Source organism: Strix uralensis, chromosome 23 (genome assembly GCF_047716275.1).
Source record: "Strix uralensis isolate ZFMK-TIS-50842 chromosome 23, bStrUra1, whole genome shotgun sequence".
Lineage (NCBI taxonomy): Eukaryota > Metazoa > Chordata > Aves > Strigiformes > Strigidae > Strix > Strix uralensis.
In genome coordinates this window covers 6,455,890-6,476,179 of record NC_133994.1, presented here as the reverse complement: position 1 = coordinate 6,476,179, position 20,290 = coordinate 6,455,890, and the positions used below count along the sequence as shown (strand labels likewise).

General features: G+C 42.2%; 1 protein-coding gene and 1 long non-coding RNA gene across 11 annotated transcripts in view; one reads left to right on the top strand and one right to left on the bottom strand.

The window, feature by feature from the left end:
• The first annotated feature begins 698 nt into the window (after positions 1–698).
• On the top strand, positions 699–14,852 carry LOC141954013 (uncharacterized). Its single transcript, XR_012632063.1, has 5 exons — positions 699–825; positions 11,922–12,080; positions 12,708–12,818; positions 13,505–13,602; positions 14,249–14,852. It is a non-coding gene; the product is annotated as an uncharacterized LOC141954013 (long non-coding RNA).
• A 148-nt stretch (positions 14,853–15,000) lies between these two features.
• Positions 15,001–20,290, bottom strand: part of VPS13D (vacuolar protein sorting 13 homolog D) — a 108,718-nt gene continuing 103,428 nt past the window's right edge. For all 10 annotated transcript variants that reach the window (XM_074893071.1, XM_074893078.1, XM_074893073.1 and 7 more), the window contains 2 exons: positions 17,518–17,758; positions 15,001–16,700 (listed from right to left, as the gene is read on the bottom strand). In XM_074893071.1, the coding sequence (XP_074749172.1) occupies positions 16,569–16,700; positions 17,518–17,758 (373 nt within the window). In that variant the 3' untranslated portion in view covers positions 15,001–16,568. The remainder of the gene's footprint in view (positions 16,701–17,517; positions 17,759–20,290) is intronic.

Here is a 20,290-nt window from a genome sequence, read left to right as displayed (position 1 = left end):
TCTCATGCCGACGCCTGAGATCACTGTCAAAACACGCTTCGGCACCGCGCTGTCCTGCCAGCAAAGCCCTGAGGGTTTCAGCGAGGCCTGCCAGGAGTCACGCGTGTCACCAGCGGCACGGCCTGGCCCTGGGCGTGAGCCCTCAGGGGTACGGATCTATATGGATCAATGTGGATCTATATGGATCAATGTGGATCTATATGGATCTATGCAGATCTATATGGATCTGTAGGCTCCTTCCCCCAGGCCACGCCCTGCAAGGCCCCATGCAGCCATTAACGACCAGCCCCGCCGCACGTGCCTGCAGTCGCAGAACCTTCCAGAGAGATGCTCTCCCAGGTGAGCCAAAAGGGGTTTTTGGGGTGTTTAAGGGGGAGGCAGTGGAAAAAAAAAAAAACCCAAACAATAAAAGCGACGGCGTTTGTTTGCCCGCGCCGCTGCATGTTGTGAAATGGCGGCAGGCTCGAGCGCCTTCCCCAGGCGGGAAACCCCGCAGAGGGTGGGCGAGGAGGGCACAAAATGGCGGCGGGGCGGGCGCGGGGCTGAGGGTCCAGGGCCAAGGGCAGCCCGAACGGGCCTCGGGTAGACCTGTCCGGAAGGCAGAGAACGGCCCTTGCTATGGGGGAAGGAGCGGGGCGCGCGCGCGTCCAGGGGTAAACGCTAAGTGCTCGTTATCAGCTTGTGAAGGAGTATCAGTACGGCGATACACCCTGATTGCCCGCGATAGCTGCAGGGGAGGCTGGCGACCCGCCTGAGCCGCGACATGCCCTCTAGCCACGGAGACGAGGGCCTGGAGCCCAGCGCCTCGCTGGTGGAAGCCCACAGGTGGGGGGATTTTCCTGTCATTGTCTTTAATTTAATTTCGTTTATCCAAAATTCTCGGTAATTAGCCTGCCCCTTAAGTATGAGGGTCTGCTGTCAGAGTTAATCCAGATACGCGTTCGTGACAGAAGCAACAAGTGGAAGTGCGCTGAACCCTGAGTATCTGGAAGTGGAGGATTTATGTTTGTGAAGGTCTGTCTGCGATCGCAGGGGAAGGAGATTTCCTCCCATTTCCATGGAATCGGCAAGAACAAAAGAACCTGCCAGAGAGACCAAAACGCTTAGTTTCCGATTGCTGTCCTCTTATGTTTTCGTAATACGGGTTTTTTTTGGGAAGGGGTTGACAGTTTTTTAACCTTTTTTGTTCGATTTTTTTTTTTTTTTTTTTTTTAAAAACAGCCGAACCCTGTAAGGGATACATTGAAAAGAGAACATTGGTTTCCTTTAAAGCTCGACCTGTTAATTGTCCTCCTGTACGTTGTCATTTCTAAAGCGAAAGCCGTTTCTCTCTAAACGGCTGGGTTTTCATAAGCTCTTTTCTGTTGTTAACCAACACTGGATTTTTTTGGGATAGGCCAGAATGATTAAAATCGCTGCATCAAGTTTGGTTTGGGTTTTTTTGGGTTTTTTTTGTTTTTTTAATGAGGTGATTCTTAAACCGCAAGTTGTAAGCTATTTGAGCTGCATTTCAGTTCAGCTTGCCTTTAATTTTCCCATGCTCGTATGGTATCTTTTGAAATATTTTTGATTTTCTGAGTGGTGGATGGAAGGAGCAGAGAACCGGGGTATGTGGCACTTGAACTCCTCGATGGATTTTATGCATCATCTTTGACTTCTGTATCAATCCTATGCCTTTTTGCCTGTCTGTGAATAGTTTCAGCAGTTTGAAGAGGTGTTAAAATCCCTCACAAAGGCTTTGAAAGTTTGCACAAAGAACTCCTTGTATGGAAATTACTGTTGTCTGTTATTTTAATAGTTTAATTATCCTGATGCAATGGTAAGTGAGTATCTGTGCTGATCCTGCTGTTGAGAAATACTGGGTGAGTTACACGATGTGGACTGGAGGTTTGGTGTGTATCCTCTGTTTTCTTATGTAGAGTTTGAAGTTTGATGTCTTCCTGACAACCTCGCATGGCTCTTCTTAGCAATTTTCATGCCTTGAAAATATGCAGGGGTTAAGGTGGGGGATGCAGGATCATGTTCTTTGATAAGGACCCGGGATTCCTTTAATAACAAGGACTCTTTGTTGCAAACTGGTCTTTTGCTACCTTGGTGTGGGAGTGGTGAAGTTTGAAATGGATGATGTTACTAAATTAGTGACCACATCAGAACTACTCTGGTCTGCACTGCTTCCAGACAAGTTAAGCCATATGTCAAGGCAAGGTCATCTGGTGATCCTGAGAAGCCAGTTTAATATTATTCTTAGACCACAAGGAATTTCCACTTACTGTAAAGCTGTCAGGCTGTGTTGTGTCTCCCTCCAAAATCAGTCAGACAGCAACTTTGTGTGTACAGTGATACTGTAATGGAGTTTTGGGGCACTGTGATGATACAGATTATTAATAATAATAAGCTGTTTGTGAGAGTTTCTACTGGAGCTAAAGCAGCTTAGGTGTATCAAAGCTGTGGAACAGATATATGGTCCTTTGTCAGATCAAAGAGTATAGTGAAGTGAAGGTTTACAGGAAACATTTATTCTTCTCAATTAGCAGAGTCTAGTCCCATCCTAACTCACCATCTCATAGAGGCAGAGAGTGCCAGCAGGCAGGTAGAAAAGCATGTTGATTATTGGGAGCCCAAGATTAAACATGAAAGAGAGTATTACTGCTCAGTCAAGCAGTGAAACCACGACAGGTTTGGTTTGTGCACTGTTTTCTCATGATGTATCCAGTCATTGAGAAGGCCATCAAATACGCTCTGTGGTGCCCCAGAGAGTGCTGGGAGCAGTCCTGAGCACAGCAGGCAAATAATGAAAGCCTGCCAGAAATGCGTGTTCTTGAGCAGTTTTTCCAGTAGTTTGCATCACCCGATGTGGAGCTCTGACGTGTTGAATCAAGAGGTGGCGTTGGATGTGTTTTCTGGGAGGTGAAACAGGTGCCCTGCTACTGCCTGCACAGTGGGGGTAACTTCAGGATGTTCTTGTCACACTTTTTTTGGGGACAGGGGGAGGATGTGTGGGAAAGTTGTAGACTATCACTGAAAGGGAAACTGCTCGGCGGTTTCTGAGCAGTAGCTTTTCTCTATTCTGCAGTATGAGTAGCTTATGGTGGACGCATAAAGGTCCATGGATCAGGGAAGCCTTTCCTCCAAAGAGCTGCAGTAGCACATCTCACTACCCCAGCCTTTCCTTCACCGACTTCATGGGATTTGAGGGGAGCAAAACCATCTAGGGCCTTCCTGCTTATGCTCTGTGTTACTGCAGTTACTGCTCTGTTCTTTGCAATATTTTAAGTATGTGTGTTTGTTCCTTTTGAGGATCTTGAGCTGCAGAAACGAGGTAGTGGACAAACTGGGCTAATCTGGGAGATTACGAAAGTAGTTGGAAGGGTGTGATAGTCCCTTTACAAGGGCTGCCAGAGTGGAGAAGGGGTCTGTCGTAAGTGACCTGAGGAAGTGCCGCATCCTTGGCAGAGCGTCAGGGTGCAGAGGAGGTGGGGATGCAGGGTGGGTGCCATCCGGCCTTGGGAAAGCTGATAAGCTTGAACACAGTATCAGGCAATGTTGCTGACTGTAGAACTTTTCTGTTTGCTCCTGAGGATGAGGCCTGTTGAAGTTTAGAGCATAAATAATTACTATCTCTCCAGCACGAGGGCTCTCACTCTGTGCTTGGCCCTCTGTCCCAGCCCCCGCTCCATTCAACAGGGTCAGGGAGAAGGGAATAAGAGGCGGTGTCTTTGGCTGACATGAACCCGCTGGGGAGGGATGAGAGGAAGGGGGTCTTGGGGGCTGGGTTCAGAGCAAGGTTAGCCAAATATCAGATAAATTAAGCAAGAGAAACAGACAGCTCAGCTTGCAGTGAACTTTTCACCCAGCTAACCTGTTCCTCACCCTGCATTGCACAGGTGGAGTACAACTCAACTAGAGTACAACCCTTGCTCTCCCTGCCTCTTCCTTTTTTGTCCTGCAGTGTAAAGCATGGCCAAGGGGAGAGCAGGAACTGAAAGGGGTTTGATTTGCTTTTTTGAGTCCAAGAAATATTATAGTTCTAATTGCTGTCTTAAGAGTACTGAAGTTAACACCACTAATTGCAGAGGGGTTAGTCATTATTTGCTCCAGTGTAGAACGAGGACCAGTAATTTCTGGTCATAGAGGATCAGGAAGAAATTCCATACTGGAGAGGGCAGGGAACAAATGACAGTGTCTAAACAGGGATGATTAGAGATTTTTTTTGTGGGAAAATGCAAGACTGGTGGGAATTCAGTGAATTCTGGTGTTTATATTTCTCTGACTTTTCTTCTGCATTTGCACTGTAAGTAAATACAAATAATTGCTGACAGATGTTGTAAAAACATAGCATTATGCTAACCTTTAAGCTTTATTTTTTCTTAGTTAATAATGTATATTGATAATGAGACATGGCGTACTTGGGCTCTTACTGACATCACCTCTATGTAATGGGCTTTGCTCCAGAGGTGTGTTACGGAACCAAGAACTGCATTTGTCCTGTTGACCCTTTCCTAAATCCCTACTGCTTCCTTTCCCTCTCTCCTCTCCCAAGAAAGCTCCAAGCAAATTAAAGTTACTGGTTTTTAAGTAGTTTCCTCACCACAATCAGTGCGTAGTGGTGAGGCTGAAGTTTTTTATATGATATGCTTTCTTAGACCATTTTTCTGTTTTGTGGTGTGGAAGATTTGTTGGAGAGTATTATCTGGTAAAGCATTTCAACCTAGTTTTTAGGCTAAAAATTACTGGTTTGAAATTGGGACTGTCGAGTTCTCTTCTGATCTTCCTTTTTCCTTTTCACTCATCATAGGTAAGGAAGGTCTGAAACAGATAGAAACTGTCTAATGCACAGTATTTTCAGGAGCTAAGACCTGTATTTTTCTGTGTGCATGCCAAAATTCCATAAAACAGGGGTCCTTGCAAGACCCCCTTTAAGAAACTTTTACCACTAGTGCACTTCCACGTGGTGAATGTCGGGAGCTCTGTATCTAAAATGGAAAGAGCATTATATAAACCTAGAGATAATCTCTGACTTCAGGAAGCTGTGAGCCTTCTTGGAACAGTGAATATTTTCACTTTTGCCTCCTGTTCTGCTCAACACAGAATGATGATTTCCACCTCCCATTTTGGATCTGGGAAGGAGTCAAGTTCTTCTTGGACTACCTGTGAATGCCAGTTCACATACAGTTCCTCAGCCACTGCCAGGTTTACCTTAGGCGATGGGCTGCAAAGTAGTGCTGCCAGCACCTCCCTTGGTATCCCAAATTCCTGGGTGCTCAGGAAGGACAGGAGCTCAGACCGACATGACCGTGTTGTCTAGATGTGCGTTCAGGTCAGCCCTGCGTTGCAGCAGAACAGCTGGCTTCAGCTCTCCCAGTGGTGCCACTGGTGGTTACAGGAAGCCTGAGGGGAAGGTATGGGGAAGAAAGCCCATGCCTCTTGTAGAGCTTACTGCTACCATTTGCAGTTTCCTCATGCTTCTCATGCCAGAGGACAAGAATATAATTTTGCTTTCTTAACATTCCCGTATTTTGCCCATCAGGTGAGAAACAAATGCAGATTGGATGCAGAAGCTCAGTATTTCTATTGACAGGAAAGGGCCAAGGTTCTGTAGGTTGGGAAAAGCGGGGGTGTGTTAGAAGAAGGTGTGGAGAAAGGGAGTGTGAACTGTCGTGTGGTTGCCGTTGAGTTCCTGAGCCTGCCTGTTGCTGATGCTACTAGTTGTTTATCAAACAGTTTTTCTTCTCATGCGGTTGTTGAAAAAGATAAAAGAGGTAGTAGAAATCTGCATTAGGCAGCACTGCTCTCTGCTGCCCCTTCCCCTGCAATGACAGGAGCATTTTTGTAGGTTTGGTGAGCCCAATCAGAGAATGGATTCTGCTTAAACTCACTTTTTTTTGTTTGCTTGTTTTGGGCTTTTGTTTTGTTGTTCTGGTTTTGTTGGTTCCCTGGGGATGGTTCTCGCTGGCTAATTTTACAACCTGTAGTTTCAAATGGAAATACCACCACTGGGGAGGGGATGGGGCAAGGACAAGTTCAGTGGTTATCAGATAAGCAAGACTACTCCTTTTCCATCAGTTTAAGAGATTCAGCAGAGCTCTAAGTAACATCATAATCTTCCTAAAGACAAATTTGCTTCTCTGATCTGTCAGTTAGTGTATATTCTCCACAAAAGTTGCTCCCTTTTAGACGTGTTGGTGAAGTTTCCCAGACCTGTTTGGCTATTCACCTTGTGGCTCAAAACCCTTGTGTCATAGCAGGCTTGTTTCTTCTACTGTATTTTTTACTGCCCCTTGAGTGACATCATTTAAATGATGAGACTCTGAGAGATGATTCATACCAAAAAAGATCTAATAATTGTTACCAGTTATTCAGATCAGTGTTACTGATTTCCCGCATCCTCCCACTGGTCCCTTGAGCTCCCCCACCCACTCGTTTTTCCTAATAATTCCCAGGCTTTCTGGGCTCAGTATGCCCTCTTCTGTGTTACTGTGCTAAGGTGTAAGTATCTAGCTCTCCCCAGAGGAACTTTTAGGACTTGGCTGCAGCAACTTGTGTAGGCAGATACGAGCTGGAATTGAACTAGCAAGGTAGATTGACTACTGGCAGTTGCAGTAAATCTTCAAACCACGTTCACAGCACATCTTCTACTTTGCTCTGCTGTGGCATTGGCAGTCTCTGAGGTAGCTAGTTCAAAGCTAGATGAGTAATGTATCTGCAGGCTACAGTGTTGGGGTGCACAGAATACAAACTGGATTCTCTAGAGGAGTTCTGCAAAGAATTACACTAATTACACGCTTTGTGCTAGCAAAGACTTGCACCAGTAGCGACCCCATGTGCTCTGCTGTTCCAGTTTGTAGTTATGATTGTTTCACAAAGATCTTCAACTCATGAGGCTTGTTTCTCCAGCACTGCAAATTGAAATCTGTATTGTGCAGTGATTCCTATTGTCAGTGTAGGCAGTAAGCAGCTGTTGAGAGCAGCCATATTTTCTTCAATCAGCTCCTCAGTCTGGCCCCCTTTTTCCCATCATGGTCTTCTCTTTTCATATCCCTATGTATTCTTCCTTGATCTTGTCTGTCTAAGTCCCTTCCACATCTGTATTCTCATTTCTCTTACCTTCCTTGCTCATTCTCTCTCTCAGTAATTTCTTCTGTTGGCAGGAACACACTTGATTTTGCCCAGCGTTAGATGGATCTAGAGTCCCAGAGATGGAAAAGGGTGAGGCTGGATCAGTTCTGGATGCCCACAACGAAATATTTCAGAACACATTGTCATTAGGGCAGCTGAAGTTCTAAAGCTGATTCTAGAGGTATTTTTAGTAGTGTTACTGTCTTGTTCAAGGCCTAAAAGAAACTAAAAAAACAGAGGCATACAGTTGACGGCTCTACAGAGTTGTTCTCCCCTAAGCAAGGAAAACAGCATTCACCCTCCCTATTTATTAGCCCCGGGGGCGGGGTGTTAATCTGATTTTTGGGGGGTGGGAGAGTTGTTAGTTTGTTGAAATTTGTGCTGTCAACGATGCTTATACAGGAAGTGAAAAGCCACTTCTGTTGTGGAGCTCATTTGTTCACTCTTGCTGGGAGGGGTTGGGACGGCAACAAGTGAAAATAAGAATGTTCTTCCCAATATTTGAGGTGAGTTGCTCATTTCACAGTGGCAAGGAGAATGAAAAGGATATTGAGGGAACAGGACACAGAGACAAGGTCTTAGTGAGAGGACATAGAGGTCCTTCAGACAGCATATATGCAATTCTGTGCATCCTTCAGATGACTAATAAAAAACCAGTCAATTTCCTAGTACTCCAATTTTTTTAAAGGAAAAAAACCCTCTTGTTTGGGGTTTTCCTACAGAGGAGATACAAGGACATTTTAAAATATTAAAGGGATCTAAAGCATAAGCCATCCCTTGCACAGGATTCCTGGATTTTCTAGCTCACTTATGGGTTATTTTGGTGGTTTTAAGCCATGCAAATAAGATGATCAGAAGGACTGTGGCTTGTTAGCCATGTTTCTGCAGTCTGTGAACTTAGCCCCCAAAGAAGCCAACAGCTCTTCTGGAGAGAGCTGCTTCACATAGCAACCTCCTCTTGTGCTGGACTGTATTCACTGCTCGGTTCAGGGGTGAAAAGTCCTGTGTAGCTTGTGTTGGCCTAGCAGAATGAGCTCACACGAAAAGAGCAGTATAGCTGCCCCCTTTCTTCCTTTCTGGAAAAGCAAGTGAATTTATGGCTGTTCTTGTGTGTGTAGTAAAGCTGGCACCACAAGCCCTACTTTGTCAGCAGTAGGACAGTTGAGGGGAAGAAAAGCTTGGTGTAACCTTTGGTATGTTATTTATTATCACTTTGCAGCCCCCTGGAAAATGAACTTTAGAAAATTCTGAGCCGATGGTAACGGTGAACACTGGGAAAACCCGGGAATCAGCAAATCCATTGTGTTGTGCTGACAGAAAGATACTGTTACAACACACTTTAGCTGCCAACTTGCTGCAGTCACTCAATCCATCATGGTGGGCTGTTGGATCACAAGCCAGTGAAACTCAGCCTGGCGTGTTATTTTAGTCTTACATGGACTGTGAGATAAACGGGGCATGAACCGGCCCCCTGGCAGGGGGTCGACCCCTAGCGCCCTCATTAAAGTGCCAATCAAAAAGAGTAATGGAACAGGGAATGGAAAGCTGGCTTCTTCAGCCTGTTACTGCTTGCAGGCTGAGCAACTTTCACAAGCCAAGGGAAACATTTCTCTTCTGAATAGGAGCCAGGCCTCCAGAAATACCTCCTCTCTGCTTGTCTCTGAGAGCAGTGCTGAGGCTCTTCCGGGTGTCTTGCTTGTGCTGGAAACCTGTTGCTTACTACTATGTGTTCAGTGCAGGTAGTGGGAAGAAGTGTTGCTAAATGCAACCCAGAAAGGGTGCAGATGTTTGTTCTGTGGAACATGCAGGCACTGTGCTGTGTTGCCTTGGTCATCAGTCAGTCAGTGGTGTGGTTTCTGTAGCAAATTGCTCATATTTCAGCATTTGTGCATGAAAGATGCAGAGAACCCTGCTTTCTCCCCATAGCAGTCCAGGTACCAACGTGAGTCTAGAAGGCTTGCTCATGTGTGCAGGGTGCGAAAGTGAATTCTTGTGCTGTGTGGGGGTTATTTCAGGCTTCCACAGGAACCCACAGCAAATAGATCCTGTGGGTGAATGTACAGCTAAGGCTCTGGCACATATGCAGGGCTAACTGCCTGTCACTGATGGTTAATATTTCAGTGTAACCTCTGCTTTGACAATGGATGCTCAAATTCTGAGTGCACCCAACACTGCTGATGCTGGGGGAATTTCTGTATGTCCTGTGCTGCATGCTGGGTTCCTGGTATAAACACCTGTTCTTCTGCACCTCAACTTCCCTCTGGTCTGTGCTTGAAGGAGAGGGCAAAAAGGTAACTACTGAAAAGAAAGAAAGGTGGGTGAAGGTCTGTGTCTTACGTGGATTTAGTGCTTGAGATCAGGAAGCTCAAAGCTGGGGAGTTAGCTCTTAAAGCTGCTTATAAATGTCAGCTCTTGCTGTGATCTCAGTGTGATTATGAACTTGGCAGCATTTGCTCACGTTTTATCAGCAGATAGGTTTTCTGGGTGGATATTGGTTTGGTTTAAAATATTATTATTTTTTTTTAATGGGTAGGATCAGCAGTTGGAATTAGTGAAGCAAAATGTACAAATAGTAACTAGTGTCATGCTACAAGACCTAAGAGCAAGCACTGTGAGTAATAGATTCTCGTGGCACAGAACTAACAAGGTGGACCCATTTCAGGTTGACTTACTGTTGCATACTGAGGCTGGAACAGGGTAGGGAAGCCCTTAAGAAACATTATTGGAAACTAATACAGGTAGCAAGTAAATAGCATGAGTAGAGATCAGCTTTATACTGGGCTAGGTTAGAAGGAATAATTTTATCCTTTTAGATACAGTATTGTGTTCTTGTATTCTACATGTACCTGTCTGAACTCGGGGTGTAAAGATGCTGTCTCTGCGTAATCCTCTGAAGACTCATAGTGCAACTGCTGTTATACCACAAATAAAGATGTATTCTGGCACAGAAGTAGTGCTAAATATAATCTTCACATTTCTGGGATGTTTACCTCAAATACTGTTTCCTCCATACTTTGAGATTAAAAGAAATCCTGAAAAATGTATTGGCACACACAGGGTTATTCAGAGGGCCCAGAATTGCACATTTGCAGAGGGAAAACATCGCTGGTGGTGTTCTCTCTGGTATTTGCGTTGCTGTCTCGGGGGCTTGACCTTACCAAAATAAGGCTGGGTGGGGAGTCTGGTCCTGCAAATGGTGGTTTGCTTTTCCTTTCCCTTCTTTTCTTTTTTTTCCTTCCCCTCCCACCAAAACTATATGCAGGCACAAATTTTTTGCTACATCATTATTTTGATACCCGGTGGTTTGTACTGCTGATTGTCCATTGTTGGCCAAGGGCCTTGAAGCAACAGTCGTTAGGAAAGGTGAGTCACCCTCCCAGGTCAAAGCAAATGTTTGCTGTTGCTGTGTCTGGAGGGCTGAGGGATAGCTGGTATGATAGATTTCTCTTGTTACAATTTCTCTGCAGCTGCAGCATCCAGGGGCCTTTTTTTGCTGGTATTTTCAGTGTGCAGAAACAATTGTTCTGTAGCTCCTGTACACAATCCTTGTCCTTTGGGTGACCCATCCATTTGTAAATGCACATGAAAGCTGTTTACTTCTCTCATGGCCTTTTAGTACTTTTGAGTCAGACCAGAGTAGGCCTGAGGTGCAAGGTTATTCTTATCCATTGAGAGAACTCTTTGTGCTGGGCACGTTGCTTGGGCAATAGTGTGTCAGCTACAGAGAAAAAAAACCCAAAACCAAACCCAAAAAACCCCGCAAACCCAAAAGCCCCTTGTGATACTGGAGTCCGGCTGCATTGAGGCAACATAACTGTACAACAGGCCATTAATAGAATTGATATAATGCGGTAGGCATGCGTCTCTTATGTAACTGCAGTTCGCTCCAAGATTATTTTTATTTCCATACTAGAATGTGCTGTAGCTCTACTGAGGAAAATAGCGCAAAAAATTTATTTTTTTCCCCAGTGTTTGTCAGTGGTTAATGAGTAACCTTTTTTACTGTTTTTGGCAAGCCTCCTTTCATGTGATTAACGCTGCACTCTTACATCGATGAGACACGTGCAAATCTGGTCACAGTGTGAGGAACCAGCCTTATGTACACATCTGGTGCCGGTTTTTTTTTTCCCTCACAGTCTCCCACTTCAGAAAGTCTGCTGATAGAGAGCTATGTTCAGTCAAACCGATCTGTCCCCTCTGATAATGAAACGTTTTCTCAGCTAGGTAACTTTATGGTAGTGCTGAGGCAGATGGCTTTGCACTGTCCCAGTTTTAAGGCTGTTGGGAGCTTTGGGCCAACTACCAGTAGGCTGTAATACATAGCCTGTAGTAAAGTTGAAGCAATAATCCAAGTGGGGAATTGGAAGTGTTTTGGTCCTAGTCCTGCATTTGATAAAACTAAGCATCATACCATGTATGATTCAGAGCCTAAATTTTGCGGAAGTCAGGACTGGAATGCAAAGCACTGGGCATAGTTGGTTTTTTTTGTTTTTTCCCCAGAAAAATAAGACTATGTGTTCCTTCTTCTGTAACAACTATGCTTTTAAGAATAGAGGAGTTTGGAGTATGGCCATCGATTTTTCAGTATAATTTTTTTAAAGAAAAGTATGAGTATGGATGTATATATCTTCGGGGGGGGGGGGGGTGTGTGTATTAAAAAAAGAAGTATATAAGCATACACACACAGAGTGTTATTCTTTGCAAGAAACCAAGTTGTATAAGTGGATTTTGAGGAACTGTTGCCTTAATTGTGTTTTGGTGTTGTTTGTGTTTGTTTGTTTTTGTTTTTTTTTCTATCTTTGAAGAGCACACTCCTGGAAACCTGCTTTTTTAGACCAGGGTACCAGAGGTGGAATCACTGTGATTAGCAAATAGAGGCATGTTCTTCTAAGAAGAAAAGCAGAGCAAGCAACGTTATTCCTAGAGGGATCGTCATGGAGTGGTTCGTACACTGTAGGAAACAGGTCAGTGCTGTGTTGCAGAGAAAATAGAAGTTAAAAATATATATAGATGGCCTAGGATCCTACAAAGTACTCTATTGATGAGAAAATAGATAAATGCTGAAAACCATCATGCAGTCTAGAATAAGGGGATAGCAAATAGATCAAAACCTCCTTGTCATAAGGAAATGTTATGATTATTTTTCTCTTCTGAGATGTGGACCATTTAGCCACTTACATTCTCTCCACAAAAATGTAAGCACTGCACTTTTTTGGTAAACAGCCTTCACAAGCTGTTCAGATAGTAAGTATCATCTAGTTGATTTATTGGAAATTATTCAGGAGCAGAAGGAAGGGAAGGATATTGTTCATGTCGTGCACACAGTTCACCTCATTTCGGGCATACCTCATTTTGTATTTCCTGTTTCATTGCCTAGACTTTATTTAGAAATGGCCAAGTTTAAGTAGGTAACAGAATTGCTTATGATCCCATCATGACTATAACAAAAAGTCTGTTTCAGCTTGATCATACCATAGTAAGATGCATAAACCCTCATCCCTGGTTTGAGTCCAGTGTCAAAAAGTTACCAAACTTTTTTTTTTCCAGTTTATTCTGTGACTTCAAAAAGTGATTAATTTCTCTTCTTCCAGAGGCAAGTGGGAGGAGTAGATAAGGTGTCTGCCCACCTGTACTGTGCTAGATCCTGCTACCTGCTGAGGTCTGTCTCCAGGAATTACATTTGGTTACAAAATCCTGTATTGGTGAGTGGGGTGTTTTTTTGCCTCTTTAGCAGCCATATTATGCACATGGTCCCTGCATCTTAATACTTCTGCATTACCAGCTTGTTTACCAGTAATACTGTTTCCTCAGCAAAAAAGGTCTCTCAGTGGCCTTGTCACATTCTTGTTAGCTATGAGCATATCATAGAGCTTAAAACAATATGCTCCAAAAATAGTAATTCTCCATGTTTTGATTGCTTTGTCAGATACAGGGCAGCAAAACAGAGGTTTGCAGCCACAGCTGTGGATTTAGGTCAGAACAGAAAGGACTTTTGTAGTTCTGCTTGTCCAGAATTGCTTCTAGAATAAAATGACATCGCCATCTGTGCTCTTATGTCTCTTTTGCACATTGAAAACCTGCTTACCTCATTCAGTCACAAGTCTGTCTCATTTTAGTGACAGCAGAACACATGGGTCTGGGTAAGTGTTAGAAATATTAGGATGCATTTTTCGCACATAAAATTATATTAATACCTGAAGTGCCATTTTTTTTCTGGAAGTGTATTGTTTGACTTAACGCTGGCATTGCCTAGCTTGGGTAGGTGACATGTACTGTGAGGTGTTGCTGTAGCACAAAAGCATTTATCAGCCCTGCTGGTCACCCAGATGTGTGGGAAAGATCGCTGGATTTTATTTTATAGGATGTGCTTTTTCTTCTCATTTTCTAGGTTTCAGTAACTCAGCACCTAGATTTCCTGCTCTTAAATGACTTCTGGAAAATCAGACCATCTCAGATTATCTGAGTGTCCAGACAGAGAAATGCAGTGTAAGTCTGGGTCTCACCTACAGTGACAACCAACATTCCAGGGGGCTGTCCAGGTTTTACCTCAAACAGCAGAAGTACATGATGTGAGAACAGTCTTGAGCTGTTCTGCCCTTCAGGAGGCATATGCCTAACTTGGAGAATTATTCATTCCTGTCCTCTATAGTAATTTTCTGTTCCTGCACATAATTAATGGTTTTGCAAGCAAGGGCACATGTAGAGTGTCGGTGGAATCAAATTATTGCACTTCTCCAGAATTATGGTGAAATAGCTCTTATGTCAATAATCTTTATTTTACACTTCTTCAGTAGTAATTCCAGCAAGAAAACAAAGTTGGTCAGGGTAGGCAGAGAACAAGTTGTACAGTTCTCAGCAAAATATAGGTAAAATCAAAGCTAATGGGCTGAAACTAAGTATTTCTACCTCAGCCTATCACAGCATGGGTTATAGGGTTTTTGAAATACTACCTGCGTTGTTGATTTAATCTTTATCAAGAGTGTGAAGGTGAACAGCTTTTCATAAAGACTTGAGCAAAGAGGCATGAAAAAGCACTGTCTTCCCTGCATTGTATTGGCTGTGTGCTAAAGACAGTGGGCAGGGGGAGAAAGCTGTGTTACTGTCTCTCATCAGTGAATTTTTTCCTCTCCAGCTTCTGAAATTTGAAGACTGAATCTGCTTTCATTGCTGCAGCAATCACACCTCTTCCAATGAAACCAGGCTGAACAGGGTAAGCATGCTGTCTTCATCGGGCTCAGAATCCGAATAACTTTGCAGAATTTGGTAAATGGAACTATTACATCGGCCTGTCTGCTTACAGCTTGTGTGTGAGTTCTTAAGAATTGGAGTGAAAGCTGGAGACTTGCACTTACTCTCCACAGCCTCTGTAAACTATTTTTGAGTATGGCTCCTGGAATCTGCAAGTTATATTTATTCACTGAGTAATGATGTTAGTAGTGCCAATAGCAATAGGAAGTCCACAGTAAGAGTTCTGAAATTATACAAAAATAGTTGGGTTACAGCAATAAATAACATCATTTGTGCTTTTAAAAAAACAAAGTTCTGATTCAATTTGGTTTGGAATGCTAAATGAGGCAATATGCTGCTTTCGGCTGTGCCTGTGCATCCCTCCCTGTCATCAGCGCCGTGGATGTGCCCCTCGGAGAAAACCTGGCCTCGCCTCCAGCCGTGTTCCTTAACTAATCGTAACAAAACTTAAGTATTCAAGCCATTCTCCTGGAAATTCTCAACACAGAGCAGCGAACTAGTTTTTATGTTCCTTCCCCAGCTGCTTACCATCTAGATATTTGCTGCATTAGAAAGAATTTTACAGGGGAGAGAAGCAGGGAACCTTGGTAGCAGAGTCCAACAGGACTGACACATTAAAGCACTGTTGAGCCAATGCACTTGTTGAATTCTACACTTTACTTAAAAATTATACAGAGCAATATACAAAAGTGATGCATTAAATCAGTTTCATTTGTGTAATGGACCTTTACGGATTTTGATTTCCAGTCACAGACCATACACACATCGACTGATACCACGTTTTTGCCTTAGACAATAATCCTCTGCCTTTCACTTTATAAGAGTTGAGAACTGGTTTAATTCTAACCTTCAGTTTAAAAATATTCCTGTATGCCTTTATGAAAGGATATTAAAAGGTAAACTAAGTTGAAAGTAAAGCTATAGTGGGGCTCTTTACTTTGAGTCAAAGGTTTACAAAATAAGGCTTCTAGTACTCAGCAGTTTCAGGGAGGTGGTGTTTTCACACTTGCCCAGCAAAATGCCGTAGCGCAAGCAGCCATTCCACACAGCGCCTGAACTGGCTCCGGGACGCCAACGTGAAAATGCAATTTCCTCATTTCTGTGAATAAAGGTATATAAGTACACTCATTCCTCAATCTTCAGCTTGGTTAAAGTTGATGAGACAAATACTGGTTTGATGTACAACATTTGAAAAACACGTTGTTGTTTTTTATTTCGGAAATCTTAATTTTGAAGAGGTGGCTCTGAAGCCAATGATGCAGTGATTTCCTCCCCCCTAGCATTTCCAATGCTAGCAGCATTCCACACTAACCAGCCAACTATATACACTTAATCTGAGTGAAGGGAAAAACTGAAGTTAAAGATTTCAATTTCTAAGGCTGCTCACTTGGACTATTTTAAAAATAACTCAGAGGCAGGGGCCTTCAGAGGTGTGGACTTGTCAAGGTTTGAGTGCTGTATTCAGAACAGAATCAGCTGCTTGTTTTCTAGTATTTTGAAAATGTAGTTGAATTAGTGAGTCCTCACTGCAATATTTAACAAAATGCAATTATTTTTGTTAAAAACGAGGATGACATTTCAGTGGAACACTAGGTATGCGTGCATTTAGCTGTACTAGTGATTTAAGAAAAAACCCCAAAAAACCAACAACCCACCCCAAACAATGCACCCTAATCACATTGTTAAAACTCCAAACTACTGGATGTCTGTGCTCCAACAGCTGCAGTTAACTCCTAATTTTCTTTTATTTTTTAAACTTTTATCTACATTCCTGCACTGTGAAAATCATCTTTCTCAAGAAAAAAAAAGAGAGAGAGAAGGGCTAGTTTCAGGTAGTGCAGTAAGACTCAGTATAGCTCCTTTAATTTCTTTACACAGTAAACAGACTTCTATTTATACCAACACCCTGATCTGTACTTTCTTATTTACATGAAACACTTTTACATATATACATGTTAGCAAAATACAGGGCTTCTCCCAGAACCAAATGCATTTCAGCTCTACCTTTGTTATACAACTAATACTTTTTTTTTTTTTTTTTTTAAAGAAAGCCCACCTCACTTGTTTCTTATGCACAATGATTCCATTTAGCTAAATAATCAAATTGTATTTCTTTCCTTCCCATGTAGTACTCGCTCTAGTTACAGAATACCATCAGTTCCAGGCAGATACTTGCAATTCACTGTGGCAGTAAGGGAGAGGGTTCAAGAGTCCAGCTCTAATTGTTCTTGATTTTCACTGAGCCTTAACATAAGCTGTTGTTCGTAATAAAGGCTCTTTGCATAGTTTATTTCTTGAGATAGCTTTACTGCAAGAACTTCAGATTTCACTTTCACCTGCAAAGAGAAATGTGATTTTTCTTAATGTGGTACTTCTATCATCTAAAGCAGAATATATTTATTTTTTTATTACTTCACTAACTGAGGGGATTAGGTTTGAGGTCTCCTGTAAGGAACAGAAATGTTTCAGTGGAGATTCCTTCTCAGTGCTGAGGCTGAAGTAAGAAAGAAGTGAGAGAGAGGGAGAGACAGGTAAAGAGCGACAGGTATCTTGGGATGAGAGCAGAAACATCTTGCAATATATGAAGTTATGTCCTTTGCTTCCCCTCCTTCCTTTTATGTGGCTTGTCTGTTTGGAATGTAAACTGGCTTGGGTCAGGGGTGAGCTTGTAACCTTGCATGTCAAACAGACCCCTGAGCAACTACTGTAATGGAGCAAAAAAGCCCTGTAAGGGTTTTAGAAGTGAGAGTTCTGATTAACATAAACACTCTTTCCAATCTTAGATACTCTGCAGTAAAAAAATACTACATATAGGAGGACAAGAGTAAATAGGCAGTAAAGTACTTAAGTTTCATGTATGCATTGTAAAGTTGAAAGCATTTCTCAGGTAAATATACATTTCCTACTATAACTTTTCTTCCTGCAGGAATATTTTAGGTTTTGCCTTCAGCTTTTCTCAGGAGTTTAGGCAGCAAGTTCTATTGTTGCCTAAACTTTTTCGGCAGTAGCTATTTCACTGCTGACACAACAAAGCTTTCATTGTTATGCAGCACAGGCAACCAAACACTAATGACTACAAACACTTTCAGCGACTGCTTGAAAATGAGAAAAGAAACCCCCTCGTGGATGAAACAATAGGTGCTAGATCCTTACCATTGGCTTTTGTTGTGAGGGGCCGGGCATTGCTACACCACTACTTGTATTAACAGCTTTCTTCGTCAGCTGTATATACACGTTCCCGTGGTCTTTGGAAACAAGGCAGTGGTAGAGATCATCATACTTGACTTCCAGGAAGATGGCCTCGCGGTCGGTGTAATCGCCACTCTTCAGGAAATAAACAGCTTTAGATGAAATGAGAACACAATAGCTGTCTATGTTCTCCACTGCTATGAAGCTGCAATGAAGAAAAAAAAAAAAAAAAGACTCACTTGAAGCTAAAAATAGTAAACTAACAAATGTCTTCACCTGTTATGTTTTGAGTGACCTTTAGAAGTCTTCCAGAAAAATTAATAGTGTAACATGTACAATTCATCTGTATTTAATTTAAACTGTTCTAAAAATCAAGCCGATGAAGTACCCTCTCACCCAGTTAAAAAAGATCATGCTGTAAATCAAATATTAGTGCTAAATGCCTGGCTTCTAGCTTTGGCCATTAAAAGGCCATATAAAAATATCCTTTAACAAGACTTAAGAAGAGTAATTTCCTTGCAGTGGAACACTGCAAGTCCTAATGCTGAAGTTTAATTGTAACTAACTTCGGTTCCGTTGCTGATATGGGAATGGTCTGTAGACATTTATGACAAGAGCATTATCCTTCTACACACTGTAAACCCACTGGGCTTCCTTTTACCACACACCTCCCTTGCCTTTAAAAACAAAAACCAAGTTTAACCTGCTGCCTGGATCAGTAGCTAGAAAAGAGAAATTAGCTGTTTAACACTGGGGTGAAAGGTTAAGCAGCAAGCAGGTTTCCCCAGAGAGATTAGTCTGAGTGATGAATAGTAGAGGTAGAAATGAGTGAGTTAAGAATATTGAGAATTATGATGGCTGAAAAGGTTGATGTGTAAAAAAGTAACAGTAAGGAATGCAGAAGTGAAAGAGATAATACTTCATGTACAAATGCTTCTCCTCCACTTCTGATTTACTACTGAAATGAACCTCATTGGTGGGTTTTTTAAAATGCTGAAAAGTTCAGAAAAATGAAGTATTAATTCATACCTAAGGAAGAGTGCTAAATAGAGTAATAATGCTCTGTCAACAAGCATATCTGTAAAACTAAGAGTCTCATCCTGTCAGGGAGGTTCAAACTTACTATTTTGTGAACCCATTGCTTTTACAAATCTGTCTGCTGTTGTCCTCATACATTCTGCAAAATACTTTGGTGTCTTTGAAATCAGTGAAGACTGTTGGTACTAAGAGTTCTTGGTAGATCAGAAAAGCTACCATCTCCAAAACGACCGTCAGCTCTACCCTTTAAGTAACACTTTGCACAAATTACTCCGAGCTATACCCAAATAAACCCATAGCTATAAATGGAGTTTTAATAGCCAAAAATATTTCAAGAGGTCAGATCATGGTTTCTTTTTGTGGTATAAAAGAATCATTCCAGTAATTTTCTATTAATAGGCCTCTGAAAGATGGTATTGTGCACTGAACTCGTCTTTTCCCTGCCTGATGCCTCCTAGCCATGTCAGCTGACTAACGCCCTTGCTTCCATGAACCTGAGAAAGGCGCACGCACTTACTCAAGTTGACAACTTCCATTTTCATTTAAGTGCTGAGAAGAGCACAGCCATTCTAATAAAAAAAAGGCCTGTAATGTACTTTGCCCAGCTCTAACCTTGGGTAAAACTAAGACATAGGATAATTGATTTGTGTTCCTTTAAGTAAAGCAAAACGGACAAAAATGTGTATTTCAGCTTAAAAAACCCTCATATTTGAAATATGAGGTTCCTATTTATGTTAACACAGTTACTGAAACTAGCACTTGCCCCTCAGTTTTCCATCAGAGTTCAAACACTTCAGGGTAAGGTTTTGTCTTTGAAATAAGTAGGATGGAGAGTGGTATTTTTTATGAAGTGTCATAGAAAACTTGATTTTAAAGTAGCGCAACATTATAGTCTGCAGAATAAAAGTCTTCTTCCTTTGGACAGGCACATAACAGCAAGTAGAGTATTTTACAGCAATCCCAGCTCTGCTCGGGTCAGCCTTCCACTAGAAGCGGAACTAGAGGAAACTTGCCAGCACATTGGCTTTCTCTGCTGCTTCTCCAGCGGGGGAAGAAGATTAAAAGGTGATTATCAGAAACCCCTAATACTGTGTCACAGCAAAGTCGAGAAACTTGAGAGGGTTTTGTATACCCCCAAAAGCAGAACAGCTGTTTTCCTGATGGAGGGTTTTGCAGCCCACTATACAGGGCACATCCATGGAGGGAACTGAAGCACTAAAAGCTATGAAGTTCAGTGGAAGCGACTGGGTAAGCAGACTACAGGTTTGTATTTTCTCCACAAAACAACAGATTATATATCTAATTTTCCATACAAGATTTTTACTGCTGTCATGTATGTATTTTGAGGAATGGAAATAGAGGACATTGATTTAATGGTGAAGCACAGAAATATTAGCTAATTTGTAGTTCAGGCTCTACATTTTGTTCTAAGTTTGAGTCATGCATCATTACCCATTTTCTCTTGCCAACTGTTACTTTCTTCTGTGCGTCTAGTTCTCAAAATGGGTATTTAACCTTTTAAGATACTGCTTCAAGATACTATTTTTTTTTTTTACACCCATACTTTTACACTATTAAAAAGATCTCAAATTAATAAAATGAAAAATTAAATGAAACATGATCCAGTAGAACAAAGTAGAAGCAACCAGATCTCTGGAGAATTTGTGGGTTTTTTAACAACATCAGGAAGTAATTACAC